Source organism: Rattus norvegicus, chromosome 11, assembly GCF_021556685.1.
Source record: "Rattus norvegicus strain SHRSP/BbbUtx chromosome 11, alternate assembly SHRSP_T2T, whole genome shotgun sequence".
In the NCBI taxonomy this organism is placed as follows: Eukaryota; Metazoa; Chordata; class Mammalia; order Rodentia; family Muridae; genus Rattus; species Rattus norvegicus.
In genome coordinates this window covers 96,797,163-96,820,627 of record NC_141544.1, presented here as the reverse complement: position 1 = coordinate 96,820,627, position 23,465 = coordinate 96,797,163, and the positions used below count along the sequence as shown (strand labels likewise).

Sequence of the window (23,465 nt, the reverse complement as noted above, 5' to 3'; positions counted from 1 at the left end):
CTGAGTAATGGGTCTGCCCCCTGCAGAGTCACCTGCCTCAGTACAGTTCCCAGAAAACCTCACTGTGGCCAGTGCCCAGGGGTGTTCAGGGCAAGATATGCCCATGTTCAGCCTCCATGGAAGGAAGCCATGGACCGTGCAATGACATGTAGGCCCCATTCTCTTCCACTCAGTTTGCAAACAGAGTCCCCAAGTCCAAGAGCCAGAAGTTTGCGATTCTGTGTGAGGACAAACACGCTTTTCCCCCCATGTTACTTTCTGGCAGCATAGACTCTCACAGAACTGACAGGAGGGGAACTAAGGTAAGGCAGTGGGAAGTACGACTGTCTAGCAGGAGCTAAGTCGTCCTCAGGAGATGTGTTTGCACACTCCCATGTGGCTATCAGACTGTTTGAACAATTAAGGAATTAGAATTTTCCCAGAAATTTAATGCTGGAGGAGAGGAAAGCCTAACACACCAGCCAGAGGGGCGCTTGTCTCCCACAAAGAGATTTCAGAGTGCTGAGAACTTGTTAGATGGCCTCGCAGGGCAGACTACAGCAGAAACAGCCGCAAGTCAGTAACTGACCAGGATGGCTTAGCTGTTGTACTCCCTGCTCTCCACTAAACCTGAGCCTACCAGAGTCACCCGGGGAGGTCACTGGGTCCCTTGCTCCTCTTCTCAGTGTCACCACAGGATCTCTCTCTCTCGTCTCTGCTTTTCCGTACTACTTGTCATTTTCTCTGTTGAGAGTGAACTTGTTAGGACTGCCAAGGTCCAGCTTGTACCCTAGAAACTCTGGTGACAGGGCCACCGGAGTTGTATGTATGAGCTGGGACCCTGATCCTGCTCCTTCCAGATCTCCTCACTCCCTGTCATGTTCGAGAGGCAATGCCAGAGCCCTGGAGCTGCACAGATGGCTCACACAGCCAGGCAGCTTCACCATGAACCAAGACAGCTTGAACTTGGCAGGTCTCCTGGGTTTGGGGGTACATGTGCTCTGAGACCCTCTCCCCAGTAAGGATGTGAAGCTAGTGCTGCATCCTCCTCTAAAGCCACCAAAGCCCCTCCATCATGGCTGAGTGCTCCCACATGCCCCTCTGGCTCTAAGAAATAAATCCTATCTTGGTGACTGCCAGGGCTTAATACCAAGAGCATAACAGTGGCAGTAGTGACGACATTTAAGTCACAGGAGGGGGTTGCCATCTCCATCCCTGCCTGGAGCCCCAGGTGTTCCACCCCACTGGCCTCGTTCATGAGTTAATGAGGGGTTTGGTCACTGACTGTCCTTTCAGGAGGTCCCACCTGGATGCACAGGGTTAAAGCAGGGGTCAGATGGGGATAACTCTGCAGCCAGGCTCCCTGGGCCACAGCGCCTGGCCACGCCCTGGTCTAGTCAGCCTCTCTATGCAGGGAACTAAGGATCTGGCTGACTCAGAGGCTCCCAGGAGGAAACAGAGGCTAGCCTGCCCTGGCTTCTTGTTCTGTGCCCTCCAGCTCTGTCCCTGCTTTTAGCCCACCTCTTCCTTTCTGAAGACAACATCCGAGTAACCATCTGGTAAGGGCTGGTGCTCTCCCACCACAGCTTCTGCCTCCAGACCTCAGCATCTGCTCTAACCCTGCCACCACCCATCAGACCTGGGCCAAGCACCCCACAGCCTTACCGTGCCCACCCCCAGCCCTCCGTGCAGGGCAAGATCCCAGGGTTTTGTTCACATGAGAGACAAACCCTCCCATCCTTGCACACACACTTGCCTTTCAGCTCTCATCTCTGCAGCTCTGCTCTGGAGTCCTAGGGTCCTCTGCCATGAGCATGGGACCCCTTGTCTGCAATGTTAGCAAGGGACAACGGGGACCTCTCTGTAGCTCAGCATATTCCTAAGTGCCCTAAGTCAGGTATTAAAAATACTGAGTCATTGGGGGCTGGAGAGATGGCTCAGTGGTTAAGAGCACTGACTGCTCTTCCCGAGGTCCTGAGATCAAATCCCAGCAACCACATGGTGGCTCATAACCATCTGTAATGGGATCTGATGCCCTCTTCTGTGTCTGAAGACAGCTACAGTGTACTCATATATAATAAGTAAATAAAATATAAAAAAAAATACTGAGTCAGCCACTACTTGACATAAAGTACTTCTCTAATGCTGTCTGCAAGCTTAGAGTCTCTGGCAGCCTCTCTCACCTTCCCAGTTGCTAGGCTTCCTGGGTGCAGACTTGGTTCAGAAAGGGGAGAGCTCCTGGGCCACACAACCTGGAAATCAGGCCTGGGGCAGGCATTCAGGGCTTTGTAGTCAGCAGCAGGGGTTTGGGGAGAGGCAAGGTTAATGAGCTCTAGAATTCATCTGGGCCAATACAGGAGGGCCCAAGGGAACAGGTAAATCAGCAAGAACAGGGGTGACACTGAGTGTCACATTCTCATCTCCTGGCTTTAACTACATGAGCCAGAGTGAACGAACTAGAAGGGAAACAGGTGGTCCCTACCAGGCTGCCACACACCGCCGGCAGACAGCACCCCACCCCCATCCCTGCACTTACGCACACATGCAGTTGCAGGGATGCAGAGGCTACCCTCTCTGCATCTGGGCACACGGATCCAGCCTCCCCTCCCAGCACTGCTGGATTTCTGCAGAGCTCTCCCTCCTTACAATTTTCTTGGAGGTCCCAGGGCACTGAGCACCCAGAGTGCTAACAATGCCCCAGGGGTACAGTGAGAACAACACGCTTGGTGGGAAGATCCTGCCCTCTAGAGGGATATAAAACCCATTGTACAAGGCATGAGTGCAGCTCAAGTCCTACAGGGGCAGGAAAGGACCAGGCTCCACAGAAAGAGAAAGGGTAATAAAGACAGTCAGGAGAGGAAAGATTAGAGTCTGGGGACACCACCAATCAGGCATGTGGTTCATGACACACAATGTAGGCAAAATGCTCATTTGCATAAAATAATAAAAAGAATCTAAAAAAAAAATCACCCTCAAACTAAACAAAAACCAAAGCCAGCTGGTGATGGATCTCAGTCAGTAGAGGGCTTCCTCAGCTAGAGCGAATTCCTGGGTCGAATCCTCAGTCTGTCTGCATTAACTGGGCATGACGACCCACACCTGTAACCCCAGAGGCAGAGCAGGAGGCCCAGGAATTCAATCAGTCCTGGCTACGTAACCCCGTTTAAGAAACAATGAATGTGGAAGTTACCTGTGGTTGAGGCTCCAGTTACTTGTGAAATTGGGTGGGTAAGGAAGGTTCAGTGTCCTAGTGGGAGAAGCAGAAGCTGTCGGCAGGGGGAGGCATGGAGCCTAGGTACGTAAAGACAAGAGGATAGCTAGGGTGCCTGGTCAGAGGAGGTTAAACAGGATACAGTATGAGATGGGCTGGGGCTCAGCAGTCTCTAAGCCCCTCAAAGTTTTGTAGAGGGACGAGAGCTTGGGGTTGGAGATGCCAGTGAGAAAGATGAATTCTTTTTTTTTTTTCTTTTTTTCGGAGCTGGGGACCGAACCCAGGGCCTTGCGCTTGCTAGGCAAGCGCTCTACCACTGAGCTAAATCCCCAACCCCCGAAAGATGAATTCTTGTGGCTGATGTGCTATGTGGGAGACACAAGAGACAGAGCGGCTAGAGTGGCTTGGGTTGCTGTGGCCAAGACAACGTGAAAGAATGTGAGGTGGGCTTTGATCCTGGCCTTACAGTGTCTAGGCTTTAGCAGCTGTTGTGCCATGTGCTATTGCCGCTGCCTAGAGGCCAACCTAAGTCCCCTATGGGGGCCCCAGCCGACAACACGGTCCCTACGGCCAAGTTTCAAATACCCCTGCCTACTGGCACAGCCCTCCCCCATACTCGTGGCCTCCTTGGAGCTCCAGCCACTCAGGAATTGGCCCTGCAGGGGTTCCCCCAGGTCTGGTCGTTCCCACAGACGTCCCAGAGGCGCGTCCCCGCGGGCTCAGCGGTCGCTAGGCTGCAGGCTGGTGCCCTGACCCTCTACGCTGAGCTGGCAGAGAGCGGTGCAGGCGGCAGCGCATGGCGGCAGAGTCCGGGCGTTCGTGGACTCAGGTGCGCGGCGCGTACGGCGTTAGAGAGGCGCTGAGGCGAGGCGTGGCCCGCCGGCTGGACCCGGACTCGCAGCCCAACGGTCCGGTTCCCGAAGATGCCCGCGCCCGGGGCCGCCTGGCTCGCCTGCGTGGCCAGCTGCGGGTCGAGGCGGCGGCGCGAGTCGAGGCACCGCGGCTGCTGCGGGTGGTCGAGCGCGCGGGCGCGCGAGCCGGGGCGACGGGGACCGGCGAGAGGAGCGAGGCGCGCAGCGGCGGCTCGGTGTGCTCGGTGTGCGGGGAGCCGCGCGGCGGCGCCACCTACCCCGCCGGTGTCCTAGAGGTGAGCGAGCGGCGGCTGCAGGAGGGGCTGGCGGCCGTGCGAGCCGAGCTGGGCGCGGAGCTGGAGGCGCTGCGTGCGGAGCTGCGGAGCGAGCTGAACGCCCTGCGCGCCCTGCTGCCGCCGCCGCCTCCACCGCCGCCGCCGCCACCCGCCCGCCGCGAGCCCCGCGGTCCGGCCCTGCTGCGGGTCCTCGGCACGGTGAACGCCTTGGCTTCGTCCTCCAGGGCCGCGGATAATGGCCCGGACGCCCCCGCGGATGGCCTGGCGAACCGAGTCGTGGCCCGCAAGAACTACAAGAAAACTCCAGTGCCTCCAGCGGCTGCCCAAGGCGGCGGAGACTGAGGGGCTCCGGTGTCCCCAGAAGGGGGCAAATCGGCCGATGTGCGGTGCTCCTATAGACTCCCCAGATGCCTCCAACTGACATTCCATTATTTAGAGGGTGGGCGGCAGAGGCTATGCAGATGGTTTTGCGGTGTGGTTGATGACCGCCCGGGACTGAGTCTGGGCTGTAGAGCTCCTTTTGGCCTTGGAACTGGGGAAGAATCTGGACTAGAGTGGCACTGCCTGAGAGGAGCAGCTGGCCGAGCCAAGGGATCTGCAGCCTGGAGGCAAAAGCTTGTCTTTTTCTTTAAAGTCCTCGGACTCAGCCTCAGACACTTACACGCTTACTTAGCCTCCCAACAGTAGGCCAACACCAGCTTCTCTTTAGAAAAGACTCCACAGGGCAATTATTTGGCAGGCCTGGTTTTGTAACGCTTGCTGTCTCTCACAAAACCAGCCAACTCGGTGACTCGTGTCGGACCCTGCTTTTACTTTTAAAGACTGGCCTTGGAATTTCAACCCGGGTCATCATTTTAATCGGACACAGTAACTCCCCTTGTTGATCACCCAGATTGTATAATAAAATGCAATTTCTGGAGTAGGTGGCATTTCTAAGGTGCACTGACTTTCTCCCTTTCCTCTGACCGGAAGACTCAAATAGCGTGTTGTTGCCAGTGCTTATCTTGACTGGGTCTCAGTTTTGGTTGAAGTTTCTATGGCTATGGTGGGCAAGAGGACAGTCACTCGGGAGCCTCTCGGTTCTGAGGACAGGAACATTGAAGCCGCAGTGAGGTTAAGGAGGATTCTCTATCCGCCATATACTTGACCACTAGGCACACAACCCTTCCCAGCCACATTAGGCCCAGGTCACTGTGCATGATTTATTGTGGAAACACTATTGTGGAGGTCACTGTGGATCCTAGGGACCCTGCCAGAGCCTCAGGCCAACTCCCAAGCCCAAAAGAGCCAAGTGCAAACAGGGCCGGATAGGGACTGATGATCGGATGGATGCTCCAGGAGAGGCTGATATTCTTCGCCCTCCAAGAGGCTGCTGGGGGCGGAAATTATCTGTGAGTGGTCTGGGGTGCAAACCTGGTGGCCCAGTCTGGGGCACGGCCTGGAACTGGACTACCTGAGGGTGGGCAAAGATGGGTCAAGATGTGACTGGGCAGGCAGAGAAGGCAGGGGTAGCAACTGAGACTGTGGGAAAGAGCCTGGTCGTGGGGGGGGGGGAGGCAGTGGCTCCCACCTGCGCATGCCCAATGGGTACGGTGTTTTCAAAGACAGTCCAGAGCACCGCGGGCTCGCAGCCTGGCGTGGTCAGAGACCCAGAGTATCGGTAGTAGCGCAAAAGTCCCAAAGCACTTGGCAGCAGAGAGGCCAGCGCAAAGGTGGACGTCAGATTCACAGAGACCCCTGGACGGGGGAAGAGAAGCTGGAACTTGCCTCTGGTGCTCTTGCTCCTCATCCACCTAACTTGCAGCCCAGAAGGGACCCCACGGCTCCTTACCAGGTGAAGATACATTTTTCAGACCAGACACGATGGCAGAGAAATTGGTATTGTCCTTGTCCTCCTCCTATGGAAGTTTTAGTAAGAGACGCTTTGATTCTCTCTCTCTCTCTCTCTCTCTCTCTCTCTCTCTCTCTCTCTCTCTCTCTCTCTCTCTCTCTTTCCTCCACCGCCCCCCCCCCCCGTGTGTGTGAAGGTAAAGCAGGAACACCAGTGGGTAGGGCGCAGTCGGAGGGTCTGGGAGATCTAGGAGTGAGGAAGATGACCTACCACGAGGTCCACCAACACTCCATTCCTTTGGCCCCCGCCTCCTTGGTGGGGAGTTCCCTGGCCATCCAGGGAACTGACTGTCCTCAGGGGCTGTGGCTAGTTTCATTTATAGGGATCTCTTACCACCTCCCTACATCTTGTGTAGAGCCTCCTCTGCTCTGTTCACAAGGATTTGGACTCCCCTGTGCACCCCATTCTTATAGATGACTAGCCCATTTGTGTGCATGTGTTAAGGGGCAGTGAGCTCTTCTGAGTTCCCTAGAGACCTGAAGATCCCTGGTCTCTCCACACAACTGTTTTCCCTCTCTCTGGAAACATGCACAGGCCACAGCCCTTTCCTCACCACCAATAGCACAGCCAGTATAGCCAGCCCATCTGGTTGGCTCCGCGCATGCCCCATGCTCTGGTACTTTGTGTTCATGTGGACCATGTGCATCTAGGGAATACAGACCAAAGCTGGTGTCCGGGCGCTCTCTGCTCGCTATGCCCGTCTTTCTCCTGGTCCCCCCTGAACCCACCTCCATAGAGCCATGCTTCTCATCCACACTGTGCTCCGAGCCTTTGTGCCCTGGGCTTCCCCAGTGGAAATGCAGCTGCAGTAACCGGTATTCTGATGATGGGAGCCCAGCACCTCGGATGGCTGGGCAGTTCTGCTGACAGGAATGTACTCGCAGTAGCACTGAAGGCAGGGAGCACATGAGAGTATTTCTCCCCAGCAGTCCCCCCTCCCCCGTGTAGAATAACACTGTCACTAGCAGTTTGGTTACGAGGACTTTGACTTCTTTCCAGCATCTTGGCATCTAGACATGAACTGACTGACTGTCCTTGGTGGTCATGGCTAGTTTCATCTATAGGGATCTCCTGCCACCTCCCTACATCGTGTGTAGAGCCTCCTCTTCTCTGTTCACAAGGATTTGGATTCCCCTGTGTATCCTGTTCTTATAGATGATTAGCCCATTTGTGTGCATGTGTAGCGGGCAGCGAGCTCTTTTGAGAAGTTGGTCTCTCAGCTTGTCTGAGTCCTCATCGCTGTGCATGTGAGATTCCTGTAAGGTGTGTGGAGTCCTGCTTCTGGGTAGCAGTCTTAACCTCATGGTGCTGACCTGTATGGCCATCATTTTCCAGGATCCAAGGATCTTGAGGTGCTGAGTCATAGCCGTGAAAGATGAAGGGCTTAAGAGCGTAGTCCCGCTGGACCAATCGAAGGTCAATGTTGACAGGGGACTGGGTTGGGCCCCCACAGGCAGGTGCTAGCTCCTTCCAGTGGGCAGGGCCTGAGGAAACAAGGACTGGAGTCTACAGCAGGGGCGTAGGAGGCAGTGTGGGAGTACAATGAGGAGGGTGGATTCCATATACCCAGATGCCCTCCCTCTGCCCTCCACACATCTGGTTGCAGAAGAACCTTATCTGACTTAGCTACCAAGTCTGCACACATACCGGCCCACAGAGAGATTAAGTAGGTGGGTTTGGGACATGGCTGCATACTCATGCTGAGGACCATCCCAACACACACATGGTCTAGCCACACCCATAGGCTCACAGACCCCAACAACAGACACACAGAATCACAGCGTGCCTGCTGTCTGGTGTCCAGTCCCTTGGAGCACAGGAGCTAACAGAGACCAGACAGATCCACATAGCCTGTTACAACTGTTCTCACCACACTTTGGGTCTTGGGAGTCATAGCACCAGGTACCTGCAAACAGGAGGCAGGGACTGACTGAGCTGAGAACCACTATGTGGGTCTTTAAAGTTTCATCCTGGCCTCAGTCCAGGAATGGAGCCAGGTTAGACAGCAGAGGCCGTTCCCCTGTCACTGTGTCTCCTCCCAAACTCCCCACCCCCAGTGGGTAGATGTATCAGGTAGCTCTAAGAACACACAGGCAGAGCCTTGGTGCTCACCATTGGAGTCCACCTGTGCCGCCAGCATGAGGAGGAAGCAGAGCCGGAAGCCCAGGGCCCACATGATGCCGCAGTGACTGACTCTGGAGAACTGCAAAGTGGACGAGGAGTGTACAGGCAGACTACTGAGAAGGCTGCTCATATCCATTGGTAGGTGAACTTGAGGTCTGGATAAATTCTGTGGACACCCTGGGGTGGGGCTAGAGTGGGTGGAGTCCAGGTAGAGCCACTAGAAATGGAGGTGGGCTGGAGCCTAAACTTCAGAGCTGCTGCAGCCAGTGTAAGGCTTGGCATTACTCCTTAAGGGTGTCTGGTTATTACTCTCCCAGCAGTGAAAATGGGTGGCAGAGAGCAGGAGTGACGTGCCAAAGCCACCAAGGGCACTTTGGATCCTACTGCCTAAGACTTAAGAGGCTAGGGCAGGAGGCATGGATGTTTCTTGTGACAAGTTTGAGACTCCAACCCCTGTTCCAAGTCCAGGTCTGCACCTGCCTTCCTACCGATGCTCCTGTCTGAGGACTACCCTACTGAAAAAAGGGTCTTGGGTGAAGCTGCAGCCCTCCTGTGGTGGGGATACTACAGTAAGTAGTTCAAGCCCCTGACACTCTGGAGGGAAGTGTCTGACTCCTTGCCTTCCCGATGTGCCATGTGGTCACTTGACAGGAGCTCTGCACATGGGCACCATGTCTGTGGGTGTGAGCAGCTTAGGCTGAACAATGACCTCCAGAGCATAGACTGGAAGGCTGCCCCTCTCAGTCTTCCAGTCTCAGCATCTCTTTCCCATAGCCCTAGAGAGGCAAGGTACAGCTTAGTGGAAGAGTACTTTCTTAGCATGTCTCCCTGGACTCACTCTCAGTGCTGCAAAAACTAACAGCAACTACTGGAGGACCAGGTCCATCCCTGCAGAGGAGGAAAGGGCGGTGCTGACAGTGACCTAGGCACCCGGATTCATATGTGCTGAGGGTAGAACGAGGCTCCAGTCCCTACCAAAGGCCTCATAGGTCCTTAACGCCAACCCCTTGCCAGCCTTTGTGGCAAGCCTGGTATCACTGCCCCTTCTGAGCTAGGTTAAGCTGGTTAGGATAGTGAACTTGATCGATCACAGCTAGAAATCTAGTTCCCAAGTTTAATCGAGGGCTCTTGTATATATGGGGTGCTAAAACATACACTCAGGCACAAACACACAAAAAACTATCAAAATTAAAATATGCGGGGCATGGAGGTACACACCTTTGTTGTGTGTAGATTTAAAAAACACACCACCGCCTGGTTCCCTTTTGTTCCAACCGGCTTAGCTCCAGGATCATTGAAACCAGTCCTAATCCTGTTTCCTTTTCTACCAACCTTTGCTCTGGGAGGGGTCGTTACCAGTCCACCCCCCAGACCATAGAATCCGAGAATTAAAGACACACACTCAGCCTTGTTACCTTGACTGCTAAGCACAATTGCTGGCACAAATATCTCCTGCCTGGAAATTTGTGCTCTTTCAAATTTATTATCTCTGTCTCTCCTTCTGCCCTAAAGAATGGCTAGTTCCAATTAGCCCCTGCCAAACATCTTTGGTGATTTGCCTGGAGGGGGGCTGCAGGCCCTAGCTGCCCCCAAGGTCCTACATGGTTGCTGCATCCCTTTTCCTCCAAAGCATGGCAGAGAAGCCCTCTCCTTCCCTCTTTGGATCCGGATAATAAGTTACCAGTGGGCTGGTAATTCGACCCCTCCCGGAGCAAAGGTGGGTAGAAAAGAAAGCTGGGTTAGGGCTGGTTGCGATGATCTAAAACGGGCAGAACAAAGGGGAGCCAGAGGGGCTGGTAGAACGGCAGCTTCCAAAGGTAGCAGGTTTTTTTTTTTGTTTGTTTGTTTGTTTTGTTTTTCGTTTTTTTTTTTCTTTTTTTTCCGGAGCTGGGGACCGAACCCAGGGCCTTGCGCTTGCTACCACTGAGCTAAATCCCCAACCCCTGTTTTGTTTTTTTTTAAACTACAGGTAACACACCTTTAAATTCAGCCCTTGGGAGGCAGGTGGATCTCTGTGAGTTCAGTGCCAGCCAAGTCTACCATAATGAGTTCTAGGATGCTATACCATGCAGAGACACTGCGCGCGTGCGCGCGCACACACACACACACACACACACACACACACACACAGAGTTTTGTTAAAAGGTGGACTTAAGGACCCCTTCCAGATACTGCTCTCAAGAACCCTGGTATCTCACAGAAATGATAGAAATAATAGTGTATAGGAGCCTACAATGCTGTCCCTGCTTCTCACCCCGACAGGCCAAGTGCCATAGTGAGTGGGTGTAATAACCCATCTTTAAAGGAGGGGCCCCAGCCCAAGCAAATAGCTGTTAGTCTTCAGCATCTCAGGACCTCTGGAAGAGACAAGGTCATCTGATCTTGTATGGAGGGTAATCTTCTCAGAGAGCTCTCGCCTTTCCCGCCCTGTAGGAAGGGCACTGTCTAGCCTAGCCTTGGGTGTGCACCTACCCTCTGAGAAGCAGCTCTTGCTGGAAGGAGCTGCGTACACCCATCTGAGTGGCTGGAGACAAGTCCCAAGCCCTTCCCTGCTCAGCTCATCTCACACCGGTGGTCATTAGTAACTACATACACCAGCCCTGCCACTGACTGTAGTGAAACTTCAGAGGGAGTAGTGTGGCCATGTACCCTGCACAGAGGCTCCAAGCTCAGCCATCTGGTCCTCAACCAAGGGCTGTCAGAAGCCAACTGGATGCCAGTAAGGGCTGAAAACTTGGGAGAGCCCTGTTGATGGGGCTGGGCCACAGCAAGAACTGACCGTGCTTTTTCCATAACACAAGTTTATTTGGCATTGGATGAAATGGTTCTCACAGCATCTTAAGAAAAGATCAATGCCAACCCGACCAAAAATACACCCAAACTAAAACCTTTAATGAAAGGAATATGTAAAAACAGGCATTGAGACAATGTACAGTATCAAATTCCACTTCAAGGCAGGTCAGAGGGCACCTGACCTCTCAGAAGAGTGGCAAGGCAGGCCTGGGAAAGGGGCCTCCTAGGAGCCTGTCCCTCTGGGGCCTTGTGGGATGGGCAAGGAAACACCAACATCAGCAAATCCTGGATTTGGGATTATTCACCAGTAACTGGAATCGCAATAGTGCGAACAGCCCCAAACACAGGCCTTCCATGCACCCTGAAGGCATGGGGGACGGGGACCCCCGCAATCCTGACAGGCCCACCACTGCAGCACCAGCCCACTTTAGACCACCCTCTCCACCTGGGCCTCCTATTCTCAACCCCAGCAGCCATTTGGTCCCCACTTAAGTTCCAGCCTGTACAGTCTTCTGAGGCACTGGTGTGTGGTCCTTAGGGTTCTTTTGGGTGGCCTGGCACCAATACAGTTCCCAACTGTTGCTCTGGAGCATGGCTGCCCAGTGCCTAGCACTTAACACTTGCTGGAGGCATGATGAACTTCCTGCTGTTCTCAGCAATGGGGAGGGGCAAGAGCCCTCTGGCAGAGGGACTTCCGCAGCAGCTGGTCTGTGGGCGCAGACATGGGACAGATTATCTGTGAACAATCATATACCCGTCGGCCCTGGGGATCTGGTCTGAAGATGCTCCGTATGGAAAGAGGAAACGTAGGTTTCCAAGTGGTGTAAGGCTGTGCTCAGAGCTGTGTGGGTCTGATCAATCCCAGCAGACCGAGGTTAGTCACCTCCACTCCTGTTCTCACCTGGACAGGAATTGCACCGAAGTCCCACCAATCACAGCCTAGAAGAAGCTTAGACAGAGGTGGAAGAGTGGCCCCAGGGCAAATGGCTCATGTAGGGTATTGGCCCTGTCCTGAGCTCCTGTGAACCATTATCACCTGCAAACATTTGGCCATGTGAGGACACACACAGATACAGAAAGACCCAGACATCCAACATAGAAAAGACAAATGTGCTAAAAATCGCACAAACCTTGCTCATCTCCAAACCTTAGAAATGCTAAAGGCCTGTGTTGGGAGATGAGACCACTGCCCGGAGCTGGATCTGGATCTGGAGCTGGGGCCTTTGGGCCAAGCCCGGGGACCCCATTGCTGTGGAGGGTCAGGAGGCAACGTATGTGATGTATGTGGCTGGCAGGCGCTAGGCTCCAGCAGTGTTCATGGGCGAAGTGGACTCAGATGACACAGCACAGGATGTCCACTTGACCATTCTCTTCCCAAACAACCGTGTATGGCACAGATACGGTGAACGGGCATGGCTAGACACAGCGGTCATGTGCCAGCAAGCAGAGCACAGGGATCTAGAGTGTGGCAGAGAAAAGCCAGCATGCCCAACCCTCCGCAGGGGCTAGAGTCTACTCCTGGGGAGCCATGCAGAGGTATACATGGAAGAGTGCTAGAACGAGCAGGAGCCTCCTGCCACAGTGCTGGCCTCAAAGCAAAGCTAGAAGTGGTGTGGCAAGTTCAATTTCCTCCCAGGGATGGGCACCTTGAGAGCTGCAGTTGGACCTGGGCGGGAAGCCCCCGAGAGCCAATCAGCAGCTGCGAATGCTCTCCTCCGGAAGCAGTCCAGACGCTCTGCTGCCTCTAAACAACCCCTAGTGCTAGCTCTTCTGTCTACACTGGCTGACGACTGGCTTCTAAGGGGAGAGAGTGCAAGCCCATCCAAAGATGTATTTGTGTGAGTGAAGCCCACTGCCGCTGCTCTCTTGGAAACGTGTGGTTTCAACGCCTGTGTCAGTCCACCATTTAAAAACGAGACTACCAGCCCCCAGGGAAAGACAGCACAGGCACTTGCTCCTCTGAGTGCCTGGCTTCAGTTTCTATGTACACACCTGTGCTGGTGGGGATGTGGCAGTCAAGTAGGTCTAGGCTATGACAGGACCCCTTCCAGTCCCCCACTGAGACAGGTGTCTTCTGAACAACAAACATTCACTCCTAGCCCATGGGGGTGCCACAAGCTGAGCCACCTAAACCACAGTATTGAGGGAGCCACGGGAAAGGCGCCCAGCCCCTGGAGGTGCTTCTGTAGCTGGAGTGCTTCCACTCTGGGCAGGATCAGGAGGCACCAGCAGGGCACTGCTACTGTCTGTCGAGTCTTCCAGATCTGCTAAGGAGGTCTCTGCAGGGGGCAGCGGCTGATCCAAGTGCCTGGGCAAGGCACCTTCAATGCCACCATCCCTTGGGGTTGGCAGGCTGGCCTCCACGGGCTCAAAGGCATCGTCATCTGCGGGGGAACAGAAGGATGTAAGAAGTAAGTGAAGGCCCTGTCCTAAACTCACCTTCATTTCTGAGCACTCAAAGGACCCAGGGGAGCTCCCTGCTTAATGTTCTGGCAGACTAAGTTCATCCTGCTACCCGTTTATGGTAGGTGAAATGCAGTGACCAACTCGTCAGAACAAAGGGGGAGCAGAGGGAAGCCACCTCTGGCTCAGCAGGGACACAGCACCCAGGGGTGCAGCAGAACTACAGCACCTAGAGCCAAGGGGGCTGGGTGGGAGCAGGTAGTCTGAGAACGACTGGTGTCAGCAGACATCCAGAACAGGGCACTCCTTAAATCTACCCTGCCTTGTACTCTGGGCTGTTTCCAAATGCATTGGCTATGAGCAGTCTCCAGGACTCCAACCCTGCCCTGAGGCTGGAAAGAGTGGGGATCTATAACCATCTAGAAGTCTTGGCAGAAAGCTTTCTATCTCAACCCCTTTGTGGTCCAAGAAGGGCTCCTATGCTAGGCCAACACATTATCAGTTGAGCTGTGCCCCCAGCTGTGACTGTGGCCTCTTAGAGGAGTTTCTGACAATCTGCTCTGAAGGGAAGAATCACATTCTTAGAGCCCTAGACTAAAGCAGTGTTAAAAGTGCCACAGAGTGCAGGTCTGTAAGGAGCCAGGCATGTTCCACATAAGAAATAGGCAGGACTCCTGTCTAAGGAGCCAGGCAAGGAGCGCACATGGAAGGGGCGCACTGGACACTCCTTAGCTATACAGTCTAGGAAGGACAGCTCTACAGCCAGGTGGAGAACAGCAACCCTAAAGCAGCTTTTTGACACGACAGGAGGAACTGTTACAATGGTTCAGTATACACTCTTGAGCTGGGTCAGGACCAGTTCTGTCCTTAGAATCCCTACTGCCCACAAAGATGGGCTGAGAGGTCTGAGGGCTGTACCACTAGTAGGTGCTCATAGGAGGAAGAGAAGGATGCTGTCCTCTGGGTCCCCAGAACTCTCAACACCCCTAAGGAGGCCAGGACCAAGCGTCTTCTGCAGGGGCAATCTCAGAGAGGGCCCTAAAGATTGGGAAGGCAGCCAGAAAGAAAGGAGGGCCCCCAGGTCCCAGCAAAGTCTGAATTCCTGGTAGCTTGACAATTCCATATTCCCTCTCCCTAGGGTGAACAGGCACCTGCAGGGTCATAGAACACGCTGTCTGGGTTGATAGAAGCCTCGTAGGGTGGTGGTGGATCGTCCGGCTGGTCCAGGTCTGGGCACTTGTAAGCAGTATAAGGAGGTGGAGGGTCATGGAAATGGAAAGTCCCACCTTCCCCATCGTCAGAAAGGTGGAGTGGAGTGAGTCCTGTGCCAAACCCATCTGGGCCATAGTCAAAGCCAGGGATCCTCCGGCCAAGGTTGAAATGGTGCACTGAGCCATCAAACAAAGAAAAAGGAGGGAAACTGTGTGACTCAGAGCAGGCTGCTGGCTCCTGAACCTCCATCCCAGTGTCACTAGCTCAGAACCAGCCACCCCCTTGCCAGCCACATCCAACATGTCACATGAGACCTCCCATCCCTGGGTCTCTCCAAACAAAGTGCCCTCACCCCACTTAGATGCAGCCTGTCTTAGCCCTGCCACTTGACTGTAGGAGCAACCTTTGCATTGCTATAGCCCCAGGCCCACCTCACTTTTGGGTATCTATGTGCTATGGAAGCTTAAGGAAACATAAAGGCAGATTAGGAGAACTGCTGCCCATGGCTAAAATCAAGGCACTAGTTAGTGATGTAAACATCAGCCATGCCCTAGGAAACACTGGGGACCCCTTCAAAGAATAAGTGAGATCCCTCGTAGCTGCTGGCAACTTGCTCCCGAGCCTCTTATCGCTAAGGAAGGACAGGACACTGAGCCTCCCCTTCTCACAGTGGCCACAGTCACGGCTCATTACGAGAAGTCCATGACTCTTCAGGGAGGCTGTTCCTGATACAGAGCTGGGAGGACAGAAGGCCTACCTTGAACTTTCAGCCCGTGTGTACCCTCTCGGGTATCTTGCTTCTCTGCTTCCCCAGGGTGGGGTCAGCCCTGAAGAAAGCAGGTGTGTGGCTACAGAGGGACACCTTTTCCTCCTATCTCACCACAGATTCCACTCTGCAGGGATACAGCTCAGACAGGGGGACCTGGAGACCTAGGAGGGCTGGGCTGTGTGTGTGTGACTACTGTGGCCCTTGGAGGACACTCACAGTTTGCTCCAATCAGGGACTCGATGCGCTCCCGGCGCCGCTGGCGCAGCCGGTGGACCATGAAAAGCAGCAGCGAGAGGATGAGGAAGGAGGAAACGCAGCTGACGACCAGGCGCATCCCACTGGCCATGGAGTCAAACAGGCTGCTACCATCTATGAGGAGGGTGAGGAGGAAGGAGACCAGCTGCTCTGAGAGGAGGAACGTGCAGGGGTACGGGTGGGGCAGACAGATGCAGGCATGCTCTGGGTACTCGGGCTGGTCCCGGCTTCTCCTAGACCCAGTAGCTTTTACAATGCTCTTGACAACTTTTTAGTACAGAGGAGAAAAGAAAACTTTTCAAAATTGAGAATATTGACGCAACACTGAAAAAGCAAGAGAGGGAATGGGCGCAGCCCAGAAGTTTCCAAAGGAACTGCACGACGCCTTCTCTGCTTAGGGAGACAGTGGCTCTCTGGCCCCACCCCGCCCCTTCTCACCTGCCACTGTGTGAAATGCTGCTGTAATTGCCACTAAGCAAGGAAGCAGAGACTTCTGTTCTTGACTGAGGTAGCTGGGCTGTGACAAATCTTGGGGCCAGGTGGCTTCCCTAGGGTATGTGTGTCTAACAGCGATGGAATGACAATACGGGCAGGACAAGCCTGAACTCTGCAGGACTGCACGGAGGACAGGAGGGTTGCTGCTACAGTGTTCTCCAGTAACTGTCTGGGCCAGGACTCAGCAGGACAGCTAACCTGGTCATTGTCCACCAAGTTTTTCACTGCAGCTCTGAGTCCTCTAGCTGCAGCAGAGAAGTAACATCTCAGTGCACACAATGCCCTGCAGCCTGTTAGCTCACACGGGACAGCATCCGTGCCCGCTCTGCACACAGCAGGCTTTCTACAAAAGATCCAGTCTACTGTACACACTTATGCAGGTGCAGGAGGGCAGGGCAACACCAGCAACCTCTTTACTGGATCACCTTTGGGAAAAGAAGATGCTGGATTGGCCTCCCATTGCACTGGAGATCAAGAAGCTGGCCCTGCCTGTGGAGCCTTCCCCAGTCCTTCTGTTCTTTTAGTGGTCCTGACTCAGGGAGGGGGCACTACTGGCATTTAGTAAGTCTAGGTCACAAGAAAGGTAGCCAGGAAACCCCTTACCAACTCCACATTGGCTCTGTACGTCTACACACCAAGATGGACATGGCACACACCGGGTCTCTCAGGAAGCAGGAGGCCCTGCATATGTGATGACCTAAGCTTCAGAAGATCTAGAGCTATCTACTCCCCACCTCTACAACAGTTTTGGAAGGCAGGTCCCCAAAGACTGGTATAGAAAAAAATTCCCCACAACTCACACATGAACAAGCCATTAGAGCCTTAATAAACCCTGCTTCTAGCCAGCTTGATCTAGACAAATAAAATTGGCCCAGGTATTTTTGCCCTCTTCTCATATGACCAGGAAGTGATGCTTAAAACTGTGGAGTGGATACATGAAAATCATCTACCCAGTCAATCAGCTACTTCTTTGCCTCTAATGACCCTCCAGGACCCTGCCAGTGGGATGGTGATGGGCCTGTTTGGTGGAGGCTAGCACCAAGTTTCTAAACAAGCGGCTTCTTTGTAAGACTAATTTCAAACTGGTTCTAAAAGCAAGCGCCAGGGCTGGCTTTTCGCTGTGGGGAGCAAGAAGACACAACTTCTAAGACCAAGCCGTAGTCAGGTACAAATCCAAACCGCAGGCCCAAGGTCCTCAAGGAATCATGAAGTGTTTAACCACTCCACACCAGGACTTGGTGCTATTAAGTTTAATGCTTTTCCTGGTCCACATAGATTTGTTTCCCATATGACTGATACTGAACATTTTATAATTTAAATGACTTTTAATACAGTTGTATTTTCTTATTATGGAGGTTTTAGGAGATTTTGTCTGGTTTTTTTGAGACCAAAATCTCACATGTCCCAAACTGGCCTGGAACAAGCTCCATAGCCAGGCAGTGTGGCCTTCTCCATGCTTCAGGCCTGTGCAGGGTGCTCTACTTTGCTGGAGACCAAACCCAAGGACTCGTGTGTGCAAGGCAGACACAGTATCAACTGTTGTGTTCCCAGTCTCCAGAGGTCCTCACACATTCCGGATGTAAGAATCCTGACGGACTTGTTGTAGACATGTTCTTGGTAAGTGCTGCATGTGTCTTTCATCTATCGATGGACATAAAGCAGTAGGTTCAGAGTGTAAGGACTATAACCTAGCAATCTTTTTAAGGGCCAGGCTTGTCTTTAAATTTCATTACATTTTCAAATCTGACGAATGAGAATTTCAAGTTACTTATGTGTGGTAGCAGGTGTGGCATTAAAGACCTGTATGGACAGCTGTCTGTCCCAGCACCGTCTGTTCAAAGACTGCTTTCTCTACTGAGTTTCTCTTCCTTGTTATCAAACACAAATGGATCACACTGGGGTTACTTCTGTTCTTTAATTAATTCATCAACCACAGTTCTTAGCTCCTATCTACAGCTCACTGTTCTGATTAATAAGGCTGTAGTCTAATGCTGTAAATCAGGCATCACAGACCCTCTTTCTGGGCTCTCCTACGATTTTCCCATATTTTGTCGTTCCGGGTAAGTCTGAAGACCAGCTTAAGAACACACCAGCTGAAGTCTGCTAAGGCGTATGCTTGCATCTACAGTTAATCTGGGAAGAATTAACACCCATGAACATTTTTAAGTCTGGTCTTGTTCTACCCCAGTGTTCTATGCTGGCAGCATGTATAATGTGCAGGACTTACAGCTAGACATTCCTGTGTTGGGGGTGCTATTTTACGTGGCACCTTCTTTAAGTTTTCACTGTTCAACTGTTATAGATAGCGTATAGAAGTACAATGGACGGTATAATGCATTGACAATACATCTAAAAAAAAAAAAAGAAAAAAAGAAAAAGAAAAAACAAACAGAAAAAGGGGTTGGGGATTTAGCTCAGTGGTAGAGTGCTTGCCTAGCATGCGCAAGGCCCTGAGTTCGGTCCCCAGCTCCAAAAAGAAAAAAAAAAAAAAAAAAAAGAAAAAAGAAAAAGACAATACATCTAGGCCTTGCATTAGTACTTCTAGTTTCCTGCAGATCCCCCAGGACTTTCTTTGTAATTATACCATTTGAAAAGAGTGATGTTTTCACTTTTCTCTTCCTCCTGCAATGACCCTGGCCTTGAAGAGATGCTGACCCCTTGCATTGCTGAAAAGAAACTAAAGGTGATTGTGGAGACTCACTTCCTACTGTCTCCACTCCAGGTGGCAGGTTGGCTCCTTGGTGCAGTGAGCAATTCCTGGGAAAGGCCTCTATGAGAAAGACAAGAGCCTGTGGGGACAGGCACAGCAGGGCAGATCCTAGTGAAGCCGCCCACCTGCACAGCAAAGCAGCCTGCTCAAACTCTGGGCCTGCCCTGACACACCAAGGGTTCTGCTCTGCCGAAAAGTCGCCGGGGTGGGCAGGCTTACTAAGCTAACTGTACCACAGAGGGGTCACCTGTCTAGCCTTGTTTCTGCAGAGCCCAACAGAGTGGCAGAGTAGCACTGGAAGATTTCTAAGGCGTGGAACCATAACCCTCTATCAGGTAAGCAACACTATCAGACGATACAGCTTGTGCAAGCTCCAGTTTGACTCCCACAGCTGACAAGCTGGAAAAATGTAGCAATGTGGCTGGCTCACAGGAAACTTTGTGACTACCCAATTAGTATTTGTCTGATCATGATGCTGGATAGATACATCCATACAATGAGAAAACTGATTATTCTGTGGAAAGGAAGAGGCCCAACTGTCAACCTCCCTGATCTGTTCTTCCTGTTCTCTGCACCCTGGTGTGTTTTGCTAAAAGCACAGCCTCTGCACTGACTGCAGTCATCTGCATGTCTGATGTACACGTGCCGGAACGCCTGCCTCTAAAGGACCACTCTATTCTCCCTACCTAAGCTCCTCTCCTGAAGGGACAGTGATGACACTCTGCTCAGGGGGCAGTACTCACTGTCATGCCTCCCTTCCACAGAGCTCCTGGAGAATGAGGACTTAATTTTCATGCCTGCCTAAGCTGCTATTCTGTGGGGCTACCCACATCACTTTCACACAGTGGCATCCAAGAAAAAAAGAAATTCATGCTTTTAATGCATACTCCCCAAGACCCAAGTTCATGCTGAGACATCAGTGGCTCTGAGGTACCACAAAGGAGGGCACCATGTGGTGTTCTGAGCAGGACTCAAACCTGCTGGGTTTCCTCCCAGGAGTGGATATAGGGCAGGGCTTTGCACATGCTAGGTAAGTGCTCTACCACTGAAAACTTCCAGCCCCATGAACGTCCTTTTGTTGCAAGTAGAACAGTTATCCTGAAAGCTGACTATGCAGTGTACACCTCACCAGCACCACCTAGTGTTGAGTTTTGTCTTAATGCTAGGGCACAATCTTTAAAACACGACTGACTCTAAGCAAGGATTGTTTGCTGCTTTTCATATCCCACCTTAACATGAGGAGGAGGAACTCAAACGCACAAGTAGATTTCAAGTTTAGCTCTTACTTTTAGGAAGTGAAAGACAGGTCTCAGGCTGCCAAGTTGACCTGTAAACAGTCAGCCACCGTGAGATTCAAGTTTATTTGTAAATATTACCTTAGAGTGAGGAAGCAGGCAACATGAAGGGTGACAGTCACTGGGCATGCCACAGATGCCCACTGAGGCTCTGAGCCAGCTATATCAGTATATGTTGCCAGCACTGCTGTGTCACCGACAGCAAGCCCTTGAGAATTCTCATCACTGCTTTTGGCCACGAGGTGGCTATCTCACCTGGGTCCAGACACATGAACTTGCAGCATTCCTTAGGGTCTTTGCGGTACTGCTGGCATCCCTGGGGCCGCTCACACAGGGCAGCAACACACATCTCAGGCTCCCCTCGATGGCAGGTACAGCTCAAGCATGGGTCATCTCCCTTGGGAGTGAAGTAGAACCCTTCATCCACCACATTGTCTTTGATATCAACACATGTCTGACCTGCAAGGGGCACATGTGCACGGATGTATGTGTTACCAGCAGCACCGCGCCCCAACTCCCCTCCACCACCTGTACCCTTGAAGAGAAAAGGGCAACTGAGGAACTGGTCAGCTCTTTTGAGTCTTCCCTGTAGGCATGCTATGGACCTGAGGTGGCCATCACACAATCTGGAGAAGCACAACTAGCCAAGACAGACAGGCAGTGCCCACTGCCTCAGGACAGGGGCAGCAGGTTTCAGGGCCAAGGTCCCCTGCACAAGTCTTGGTTAGAGGCACCTGGCTCATTTATGGTGTTTTCTAAGCATGATGGACATTAACTATTTAAAACTTGGAATGTGTTTAGAATGAGTCTCTAGGCACTGCCTACAAGAAGGTCCCCTGAAACAGACATGTGTAGTAAACTGCACAGAAGTGACCTGGAGACTAGAGCAGGGCAAAGAGCTACAACCAGCCCCTTAAGCCAGTAAGCAGATGTGACAGATGCATGGGGAGGGGATGGGCATGAGGTAAGGAAACCAGAACAAGAAGCTTAGTCTACTCTCCAAATGGCATGGAGGTGTCTGAAGAGAAGTCTGACAGTTCTTCTCAGTTAGAACTGGATCATCTTCTCCACATGGCCATCGTGTTCAGGGGAAGACAGAGAACATTCTCTGCTACAACAGAGAACCATGGGTGCGACTGAACACCCCAAAAACGCTAAGTACCACCATGTGTCCTATGCAAGCACCAAAAGGAGAAAGGAAGCAGAAAAGCAGTTAAAAATGATGCCTGGGAACTCCTCCAATCCAGTAAAAGCAAAACCCTACATCAGAGTGTGCAACAAACTCCAAATAGGATTAAAGACAGAAAAATTCGGACAGGTATTTACAGTAAAAATACTGAAAATCTAACATCCAAACTTCTGACATCATCTACGAATGTGTCAGGCCCCAGAGCTACCTTGTGATCCATGTACCTGTAGGCCTAAAAAATTTTTTTTTAATATTTTCTTTATATATATATATATATATATTTTTTTTTTTTTGGTTCTTTTTTTTTTCTTTTCGGAGCTGGGGACCGAACCTAGGGCCTTGCGCTTCCTAGGCAAGCGCTCTACCACTGAGCTAAATCCCCAACCCCATATATATATTATTAAGGCAACTCTTATGAAAAAAAAAAACATTGAATTGGGGGCTTGCTTACAGTTTCAGACCTTAGTCTGTTACCATCATGGTGGGGAGCATGGCACTAGAGCAGGAGCTGAGAGCTGGATCCCAATCCATGATGGGAGAGGCACATGACAGACAGACACAGACAGACAGACTGACAGACTGACTGACTGACTGACAGACAGCGGGCCTGGCCTCAGCTTTGTAAACCTCAAAGCCCACCCCTAGAGACACACTTCCACCAACAAGGCCACCCCTCCTAATCCTTCAAACAGTAGCACTACCTGGTGACAGCATTCAGACACCTGAGCCTACAAGGGCTATTCTCATTCAAACACCACAGACGGGAAGTTTAGTCACCCTTTAAGAGGGCCTTGAGCACACCTGATGCAGCAACGGGAAGCAATGACACCAAGAGGACATGGTAGAAGATGCCATGTGTGACTCTGGACCGGACTCAGAGGCTGGAAAAAATTAGCTTAAAGGACATTACTGGAACCACAGACAAAACTGAACCAACACATTGTTCATGATGGCAAGGTGTTACAGTCAAATGAAATGTCCTGAGGTTGAAAAATGTACTATGCTTATTTAAGAGTGTGCCTTTGTTCTTAGTGAATACACTGTATTGCTACACGTCCATGGGACTTCTAATTTCGCAGATGTTGAATTGGTAAGATAAACACAGGCACGTCTCATACATGCATTACACTCCTTGCAACTTTTCCCTAAGTTTAAAATTTTATCTAATAAGTTACCCGAGGTTACCCCTGCTCTCTCTGCCCAATGCAGATGGTCCTATAAGTTCTTATGTATCAAACACTCAATACTCATGTTGTGTATTGTCAACACATATAGATTTAAAGACTGGCATGGAACTGCTTCCCAATTTACATGATAAAATGAATATGAATGCTGACAGAAAAGCGAGCCGCAGTCTGGGTGGTGAGGTGGTCAACCTGCTCTGCTGCTGCTGCTTCAGCTTTCCAGTCCCAACCCTGAGGGAAGCTGCTGTGGATGGTTAGAGCTCTCACTCGTCGCCTGCTGTGCAGCCAGTGGCAGGACAGACAACACAGACAACACCAGGCTAAGCTGGAAACAGCCACAGTTCACTGTCTCTTCTGCGTTGCTGCTGAGGACTCAGCTAAAGTAGGTGATCAAAACTCCAAAGGAGGGTGATAAAGTGACTTAAAAATCTACATACACAATGAGTGGCCTTGCCGCCATGGTCCAGCTGAAGATCTCCGTCCAACGGAAAGGGTTGGGATCTGTGAGCTAAGGATGGAACCTGAAGGCCATTGCTCTGCGTCTGTTAGATGTTACCTGCCTACAGCAGGAAGGACCCGACTGCTCAGACAGCTGAGTCTCTTAAGGCTCCAAGCGCACACAGGCTGTTCTTACTCTGGCTACATTCTAAGTCTCAAGCCATGTAGGAGAATGGGCTTTGATGAGTGTTGTACCAGAGAGCAGAGGAGCCACTGGCCGGTTCCAGAGGTGGAAGGGCATCTGACTGGCGGCTGTGTGAAGCACATTCTAGTCACAGGACAGGGTTACTGGATGCAGCAACTGCTGAGA

General features: G+C 52.0%; 3 protein-coding genes across 6 annotated transcripts in view; 1 reads left to right on the top strand and 2 right to left on the bottom strand.

Moving 5' to 3' along the window:
- Positions 1 to 3,944: 3,944 nt before the first annotated feature.
- On the top strand, positions 3,945 to 5,259 carry LOC120095536 (protein FAM246A-like). The gene has a single exon (NM_001432639.1). The coding sequence runs from the start codon at positions 3,987 to 3,989 to the stop codon at positions 4,677 to 4,679; it is 693 nt and encodes a 230-aa protein (NP_001419568.1). The 5' UTR covers positions 3,945 to 3,986; the 3' UTR covers positions 4,680 to 5,259.
- A 266-nt stretch (positions 5,260 to 5,525) lies between these two features.
- Ca15 (carbonic anhydrase 15) lies at positions 5,526 to 8,567 on the bottom strand. 2 transcript variants are annotated; one of them, NM_001105901.1, is made up of 8 exons: positions 8,341 to 8,480; positions 8,099 to 8,134; positions 7,542 to 7,712; positions 6,957 to 7,117; positions 6,782 to 6,874; positions 6,169 to 6,235; positions 5,908 to 6,074; positions 5,526 to 5,790 (listed from the first exon to the last, which is right to left on the bottom strand). In NM_001105901.1, the coding sequence occupies exons 1-8, from the start codon at positions 8,402 to 8,404 to the stop codon at positions 5,578 to 5,580; spliced, it is 972 nt and encodes a 323-aa protein (NP_001099371.1). In that variant the 5' UTR covers positions 8,405 to 8,480; the 3' UTR covers positions 5,526 to 5,577. The 2 variants fall into 2 exon arrangements, with proteins under 2 accessions (NP_001099371.1, XP_087432087.1); XM_087575961.1 differs by lacking the exon at positions 6,782 to 6,874 and having other exon boundaries at positions 8,341 to 8,567.
- Positions 8,568 to 11,136: 2,569 nt separating this feature from the next.
- Dgcr2 (DiGeorge syndrome critical region gene 2) overlaps positions 11,137 to 23,465 on the bottom strand; it is a 50,491-nt gene continuing 38,162 nt past the window's right edge. Inside the window, exons 7-10 of one of the 3 annotated variants that reach the window (XM_087576668.1) lie at positions 20,540 to 20,743; positions 15,746 to 16,051; positions 14,700 to 14,936; positions 11,137 to 13,529 (exon numbers count right to left, since the gene is read on the bottom strand). In XM_087576668.1, the coding sequence (XP_087432794.1) occupies positions 13,273 to 13,529; positions 14,700 to 14,936; positions 15,746 to 16,051; positions 20,540 to 20,743 (1,004 nt within the window). In that variant the 3' untranslated portion in view covers positions 11,137 to 13,272. 3 annotated transcript variants of the gene reach the window in all.